At 38.4% G+C, this 8514-nt stretch overlaps 2 protein-coding genes across 6 annotated transcripts in view; one reads left to right on the forward strand and one right to left on the reverse strand.

The window, feature by feature from the left end:
• LOC138043289 (centrosomal protein of 83 kDa-like) overlaps nucleotides 1-8514 on the reverse strand; it is a 229491-nt gene that overhangs the window by 37738 nt on the left and 183239 nt on the right. The window contains exon 21 of one of the 5 annotated variants that reach the window (XM_068889486.1): nucleotides 2640-2928. The exons of the other annotated variants lie outside the window; for them this stretch is intronic. Within the exon in view, the coding sequence (XP_068745587.1) occupies nucleotides 2741-2928 (188 nt within the window). The 3' untranslated portion in view covers nucleotides 2640-2740. Of the gene's footprint in view, nucleotides 1-2639; nucleotides 2929-8514 lie in introns of those variants that run through there. 5 annotated transcript variants of the gene reach the window in all.
• On the forward strand, nucleotides 6411-7715 carry LOC138041417 (uncharacterized). The gene has a single exon (XM_068887180.1). The coding sequence runs from the start codon at nucleotides 6426-6428 to the stop codon at nucleotides 7533-7535; it is 1110 nt and encodes a 369-aa protein (XP_068743281.1). The 5' UTR covers nucleotides 6411-6425; the 3' UTR covers nucleotides 7536-7715.

Consider the following 8514-nt stretch of genomic DNA (forward strand, 5'->3'; position numbering starts at 1 on the left):
CATTCAAAGAAGTACTTGACGAGCCGCTAGAGCTGGATTCACAATTCAAAGAAAACGTAAAAACAGAGAGGGTAAATGCCAGACCCGAAAAGAACCCTCAAGTCTTGACGAGTTCTGTAAAACAGGAAGTGACAGTACTGCTTTCATTCCAATTTCAGTATCACACAATAATTAACTCACCGCAGAAAGAACAACTCCTCACACTGAAACTTGATCAAACATCAAGTATTAATCTCGCCCTTAACCAAGTAGTCGACCTGCAACTCTGTCAAACAGAATTGAATTCGCAGTTGATCAACCAACAAAAGTCATTTCATCTCCTTGTTAAAGAGCCACCAATCTTTTCCGGAAATCCATTCAAATATCAGGCCTTCATAACCACATTTGACGCTATTATTACCACAAACAATAAAGACCAATTATTTTTTCTTGAAAAGTTCACAAGCTGCAAAGCAAACGACTCTATTAAAGGTTTCCTAGCAGCTGGTTCACACACGGCATATAGAGAAGCTAGAAAACTCCTTGGCTAACGCTATGGGAACCCCGTGATCATGCTGCTTGAGAAACTGGCCCTTGATTAGTGATGGCGATTCAAAGGAACTTGAGGACTTTTCTGACTTTCTGATACGTTGCAAAGAAGCCATGAAAACAATGAAAACGATGACTGAGTTAGACTCAAGTCAGGTTCTGCTCTCTCTGTCCGCCAAGCTCCCTTCCTATTCAGGAGTCAAGTGGTGTAGATTCGCCCATGAGGAGCAAAAGAAGCACAAATCTCCAATCCGTTTCAAGGATTTCGTCCAGTTTGTAAAATTAGAAACCGAGTTGACTAACGACCAACTATTCTCCCCAGATGCTCTCAAGAAAGAGAGAAAGAAAGGCTCTGGAGAACAGCGAGATCGAAGCGCAAGGCCAAGACGCCAGAATTACAGCGGCAACCACTATGTTTTCAAGAGCGGTAAATGTCAAAATTGCATCTTCCTTGGAAGCAGATTCATTTATCCATGCATTACGGCATTTCCTGTGTCGTCAAGGGCCCGTGCGACAACTCAGAAGGGACCAAGGCACTAATTTCGTTGGAGAAAGCAGAGAGCTCAAAGAAGCTTCAGAAGAAATGAAATACGACCACACAAGAACAGAGTTATTGAAGAAAGAGTGCGACTGCATCAATTTTAAAATGAACACACCAGGATCAAGGTCTGGTCCCGTTGGCGTAAGGCGTTTCTTCCCAGCCTACAAGAAAGACAGAAATGGCCTCACAGAAACCTCGACTTTGGCGACGTTGTCATCATAAAGGATGTGAACACTCCTTGCAACACTTGGAAGCTTGCCTGTGTATCCGCTGTTTACCCCAGTGACGATGGCCAAGTACACAAGGTTAAGGTGGCTCTCGCTGATGGCTTGCTGGACAGCAAAGGGAAGAGAACAGGTCCCATGCGTTATGAGAGGGCACCATGTTCATTTTGGAACAAACAGTAAGGATTATGAGCACAACATCAAAAAAACAAGACATCAGGACCCATACAATAATGCAACCAGATTTCTCATGATGCCCATAAAGAGATTAGCAAGGACTGGTGCAAGGCAAAAACAAATAGCAACCCAGTCTGTTTGTCATAAAATTTCGCCCTAAACAAAAAGTGAGTTTGGCTGGTAATGGAAAGCATTTTGAGGTCGGTGGTAAAAAGACAAAGATTAGATGAAGATTATAGCGGAGCTTCACGCACAGCACCACATATTTGAGAAAATATGGTAGCCCATTGATGCGCAAAATTTTGGTTTTATAGCTATGACATCTCGACTGTCCGTATGTCCACCCCTCCATATATGCTAATGTGACCAGTATCGCGCTAGTTTACGGCATACATCTGTGACATTGGATATCCATGTTATGGTAAATTGACAGCTGTCAAAAGCAGGTATCTGCTGACGAGTATGTAACCATATCGTGGGCTCAAGTTTAGAGCTCATCAAGGTTAGCTGTCTTTTTTTAAAGTACAGGTACTGGTTTTCGATTGGATGGCAGGCTCAACCCAGTTTAACTCACCTAAAGATAATGGAAGCTTCATTTCTCACATGCTTTCTGTGGCTCGACGTGGCTATATGGCCATACTAAGTCATCTAAGGCTCTTAACAGTCAACGCTTTTCGTGTTAAGGTGGAAAACAGTTTTCTTTCTGCATTTTTTGCTGGTTTTAATCCAGTTTGACATAATATCATGATAGCTGTGGTCCACACTGGTGGCTACACAGTTATTCAAGTCAAGCATTGGAGGGATATAAACTTAAAGCTGAGTGTTTATTTTAAATTTGTTTAGAGCTGCTTTTTTCTCTGTATTGCAATTTTTGGCATATCTTTACAAGCTCTGATAAGGTTGCATGATGCCTGGAGGACCTATGACTAGAACAGAAACAAAAAAAGAGAGGAAGAGAATGAGAACGACAAAACAGAATACCAGTAATAGCTCAAACTTGGAGGAAGAAGTTACTCCCCAAATTCTTTTTTTTGGTCACTAAACCGTTTGTCATTTTTACCGATGCGTTATTTCAAGTGGTTTAATCGGTTTTTCCTTTGTTCAAAAATGAATCTGTAATTTTTATTCTCAACTGGAATAAATTAACAATTATCTGTACTCTCTTGGACATAAAGAAATGGTTTATTTGTTTGTTTCTCTTGCTTTAACAGTGACAAGAAAATTTTGCCCTTATCCTATAAACACGTAATCACAATGAGTTCTCGTAAAATTAGGAAGAAGTATCACTAGCTTGTGTTTTCAGGAGTTTGTTTAAAGCTCCTCCAGGTAATTTGTTGGAGCGGATCTTGTTTGAGGTTTGTCCTTTCTTGGTTGCATTGCCGTATTTTGCCGATTCTTGTTCCAAGCCAAGCTGGCGTGTTTCAATGAAATACCTCAAAATGTGAATGATCTCGTTTTCTGATGATAAAGTGGAATAAAGTACATCAGTAAAACTCGTTTTTGACCTTGACCTGACAAAGTTTCCGGATGGTTTCTAATTTTTGCGTGATTCCTATTCGCTGGCTATTGCCAGTCGACTCTGAAATGGCTTTTTTCCTTTTCCATTCACTCGCTGAGGATGTGCTTGTTTTTTTTTTTAAATTCATGCGATTCAAAAAAACATTAATTGCCAAACTGGTTAATTCCAAAGCAAATTTCGCTTGAAAAACTGATATAGCACTCAGCGCTTCTTGATTTATGCAATCTCAGTTTTTTGCGTGAAATTTACCGTTGCATTCACTAGTTACGCAGTGAATTTTTCTACAGAAGAAAGCAAAGAAAACGATTTAATTAAGCAGTAACCGGAACGACACCAAAACACAGACAATTCAAAAACCTTTTTTTTTCACTAACCTTACAGGCAGTAAGAATTTAACTAACTGGGGGGCTCAGCTTTTAGGCTTGCCTAAATCTACATATTAGTAAGATTCTTTCCTCAATAGAAACTTTTGGAAATTAACGTAATTGATCACGAAAGGATGCAAACTGGAGTTCACCAGTGATTAATTTATAATTTTTCTGAATACATAAATTACACAGTCCTGTAGGTTTCAATGTGATTGTAATTACTTGCTATGGAAGTACTAAATTTACCAAGTGCAAAGTTCTTGAAGATTTTCATCAAAAAGGGTTTAAAGTGATCATCTGTTTAAATTTTATAGGGTTTTTAAAGTCATCATTTACAATAGTGTGGGCTCTTTGTTCAGGGCTCTCGTTAGGGTACTGGGACCTACTTAGCCTCCCAGTGTGACTGTTTTGCTTCGCCCTTCACACCTCTCTTGGATATTGAATCATCACTTAAATTAGTAAGAAAGAGCCATCGGCCAATAAGCTCTTTATCTATTGTTAGTGCAATTGTTTTTCTTTGTCTGTGCACAATGTTTCAAATTGTGCCTTCGCATAGGACTTTATTTTCTAATTGTAAAAGCCAGTCGATCCCATGTGCTTTTGTTTATCAGAATTTATCACTTTTATAGAACGAAATATTCCTTAGAGTGTGCTTAAGTGTCATTGACATCGTCACCGAGTCATCAGGGTGAGGTTACCTACTTTTTTGCAAGGTTATGTTAATCATTCATCGTATTTTGTTGACTCTTGGTACATGTGAGTTGCCTAGACAGGCTTATAGGTGTTTCTGTGTTCTGCTGCTATTAGTGCCACAGAGCCTTGTGATAGTATCAACTGTCCTTCTTTGTGTTAATGAAATTACATAATCTTAGTTTCCAAAGGATCTTGATATCAGCAGGCAAGTCAGAAATTTAAGGAAAACGATAAAACTTTTGAAATTACAAGACATGTTTCGACAGAAACTTCTGTCATCTTCGGTTGATTAATGTACAAAGCGTTAAGTTGAATTGATAAGTCGGAAAAACTGCTAATTTTGCCAGTAACAACAGAATGTACATAAAACGTGACAATAGTTGAGGTCACACTACGCACTTTTGCCCGAGGGAACATCGTTTTACCTAGGGAAATTTTACCGGAGTAAACCCCAGGTAAATTTATCTCGGGTTTCATTTTCCCTAGGTAAAAAGGTCACACTGAAGAAAATAACATCTAGGTTTACAAGGGAATGACGTGATTAAATTTCATGCCGCGTAAACATGAAGTTGGTGGGATGAATAGTCCAGTTTCGAATTCCCCGCTCATTCTAAGGAACCGCTGGATTTTGGTCTAGCCGGCGCAATTTGTGCACCGGGACGAGGCTAACCCTGTATTAGCTTTACTTCCGTCCTTTTTGCTTTCGTTTAAACTGCGCTACGAGTCGAACAAATCTTAGAAAATGGACCAAGAGAAAGGTAAAGAGAGCAAGAAAAGGAAACACCGAAGCCGTGGAAAAGAGTGTGCAGCAGCTGAGTGTAATAGTTATGAATATAATAGCAATGGAAGTGTGTCTGGTTTATGCTTTTTTAAATTTCCTACGAAGAACCCTGCAAAAGCACGTTGGTGCAATTTGATCAAGCATCAACACGGAAGAGACGGTTTTCGTGTAAGCGAGAAAACTGTAATATGTGAAAAACATTTTAGGAAACACGAAATAATCAAAGGTGCTGGGGGAGTGAGGAGCAGATTGGGTAAAGGTGTGGTATTGTTAAAGTCTGTGTAATTTTACAATAACGCTGATTTTATGACAGTCTTGTATCACAACTACATCACTGTTGAATTGCATTTTGATGGAAATCTGTTTATATTCCAGCTGTTGAAGTGCATAATAATTATGATAATCTTGTATAGTTTGACTTAAAAGAAATAAAACAGTCCATTGTTATGCTATTTCTGGGTCTGCATCCTTTATTTGTGTTCTATGTATACCTTGTGGTATACAATGAAGGAAGCTGATTTAAGCTAAATCAGAAATTATGATTCTCAAATCTGAAGGGGTCTACTACCGAAAACATTTTCTAATTGTAAATTTTTGTTTTCTTTGGTTTGGTTTCATTTCAATTTTGTTAAATGAACTTTCCTTTCCAAATAGAAATCATGTTTTAGAATGCCTGTAAGTATGGGCAAATGAAAAAAGGTACCTAAATTGAGGTCCAAAATAGAAAAGCTAGCTTTGTGAAGAACTGCATATCTGTTGTCTTCTGTCATGTTTTGTCTGTGTGTGATTTTGGAGAGAATTCTGCTACAAAGGTTTATCAAAATCCTCTAACATTCCATCAATGTGAAAAATTCACGTTCTGAATGTAGGAGTGGAACCATCAATATTTAACTGGTCCTCAGTTACACCTTTGCCACGGAAACCTCCAAAGGATAGAAGCAGTTCTTCAACAAAGGCCTGTACATCAACTACAGGTGCCGGAGAGACAGTGGTCATGTCACACATTAAAATAGTTGAAGAGTTAGGGTCCACATGTCCTCTGGGAGAAGTTGAGGTATAAATATAACTTGCATGCTATGACCTTGTCCCTAGTGGTATTACATCCCTAGAGTCTGAATAAGTAGTGCCTCCTTGAGGTGACAATAACATTGGGCATGGAAACAATAACGAAGAATCCTAAACAATGCCCCATCCCTGATGATAAGGAAGGCTATTGTCAAGGAGAACAAATGAAGAAAGAGGTTTATATGAGGTGCTACATTACCCCAGAGTCTTAGGTCACATTCTTTTTGAAGCCCCATGAGATTTCAAATTTTTTTTGTGTGGCAGGGGCTTCTCACTTGTTGACATATTTCTCGTGCTGCTTAAACATAAAATTTGTACTTTTAGGCATGTAGTGTGTATTTTTCTTTCCTTAATGAATGTCTTATTTTATTTACATTTATAGTTTACATGTTCCAACAGTAGTGCTGGGAAAGGTGAAGTAGGAACTAGGTGTTCTTTGGGAGATGTTGAGAAGGTGTTTGCAAAACACACTGAAGATAAGTCCACCCAGACATGCTTCCTGTTTACCTCTGAAGTTGACTCAATATCGATGGACCATACATATGCATTTAGCTTTGGAGACATCATTGATAAAAAAGTATCAAGGCAGTCTATACAGGAGCAGCTTGAAGTAAAGGAGGAAATATTGATAAACTTTAAGAAAAAAGTTGGGCAGCTGCAAAAAGAAATTGATGAGTATAAACAAGGGGAATTTACACTTGAAAAGTTTAAGAATGACAACTCTGCGATTAAATTTTACACAGGCTTTCCCAATTACACAGCGCTACTAGCATTTCATAATTACCTCAAACCAAAAGTAGCCAAATTACAATACTGGGGTCCAAAAAATGTACCTGACTCCAGACCATATCAGGAGCAAGGGAAAAATAAGCCAGGCCGCACGAGGAAATTAAGTTCTTTAACTGAAATGTTTATTGTCCTTGTTAGATTAAAGGTTGGTCTTTTTGTTAGAGATCTAGTTGACAGATTTGGCATTTCTGTTGCAAACTTTAGAAAGATATTTTGTACATGGATTAATTTCTTGTATTTAGATTTGCCCCAATTATTCCCTTTCCCTTCTCAGGAATCAGTGCGGAAAAACATGCCACAACAATTTGCCCTGTACCCTACTACTCGAGTGATTATTGACTGCACAGAGGTTTTTGTGGAGGTACCATCCTCAATGTTGGCCCAGTCACAGACCTGGTCCAACTACAAACACCATAATACATTCAAAGTTTTAATTGGAATTTCCCCAAATGGCCAAGTAATTTTTGTTTCAAAGTTGTGGGGTGGTAGGATTTCAGATAAGTGCATAACAGAAAAGTCTGGCTTAATGCAATACCATAAACCTGGAGATAACATCATGGCTGATCGCGGTTTTGAAATCACCAATATTTTACCCCCAGGTGTTGGCCTTAATATACCTCCATTTAAAGGTGCCAGGGCCCAGTTAACAGCTGAAGAAGTGACTGAAACAGTTCATATTGCTTCTATGCGAATTCACGTAGAGCGGGCAATAGGTAGAATCAAGAACTATCACATCCTTGATGGCACTCTACCTTTGACCCTGGCCCATACTGCAGATCAAATATTTTCAGTCTGTGCCTACCTAACCAATTTTTTGCCTCCTCTTCTCCCCCCTATAAAAAGCAAATAAAGGGGGAGGCTTGGGTATGAGTTTATTACACTGTACTTTTTTGCTGCACCTTTCAACAACATACAAAAATGTAGTTAATGAATAGCTGCATTTTCCCTGTCTTTAATCATCTTAGCAGTCATCTCATCAAACAGAAGTTTTAGTTTCACAGGCTTAAAAGTCCATGTCTGGGTTTTGTGATTGGTAGGTTTTGATTAATTTCCTTTGTTTCTGTTTCTGGTTTTATTCTTTTTTGGAGGTTATTTGATTTCCTTCATGATAAATGGAAACTAAATTATGAACTTTCAGAGTGTTGTGTGTTATTGAAACGTGCAGCATCACAAATAACTATGCCTTTCAATTTATGCTAAAGGTTTTTTTTTCTATTGCCAGTATGCAGAACACTAAACATGAACAGAATTACATGTAATCAGACAAGGCACAATAATAAAAAATGGTTTAAGACATGATGGAATGTTTGAAACAAACTGGACGTGAAAATGTTAATGTCAACTTACTGCGGTATAACATTAGGAATTCGCTCAATTCTTCTGGTGAAGATTTCCGGAAGGAAAGCTTGTTTATAGAAAAAATCTAGCCTGGGTAATATTGTTTGGTACCACCATTCATTGTTAAAATAAATACGTTGAATAAAAACATTGTTTCCTCCAAACCACACAACAAAATCAACCCATTCTAAATTGCAGACATACATTTGACCTTGGACTTGGTAGTAATATTTATGGCCAAACTTAAGCTTAGGAAGCCCATCATCATCAATGTATAAACAAAAATTTGGATCTTTACATGCTTGTTCAACAGTCATTCCTCTCTTACAGTATGGGCATTTCGCTTCCAGACCTCCAACTTTCATGCCAGAAGCCTTTGGATCATAAACCTTTCGGTCCAAACTTGCACCATAACCTGGTCTTTCCTTTGATAAGATTGTTCCAACTTCCTCTACTCGTAGCAAAGTATTTCCTTCAGCAGCTTTTGCAGC

This window comes from Montipora capricornis, chromosome 3 (genome assembly GCF_036669925.1).
Source record: "Montipora capricornis isolate CH-2021 chromosome 3, ASM3666992v2, whole genome shotgun sequence".
Taxonomy (NCBI): domain Eukaryota; kingdom Metazoa; phylum Cnidaria; class Anthozoa; order Scleractinia; family Acroporidae; genus Montipora; species Montipora capricornis.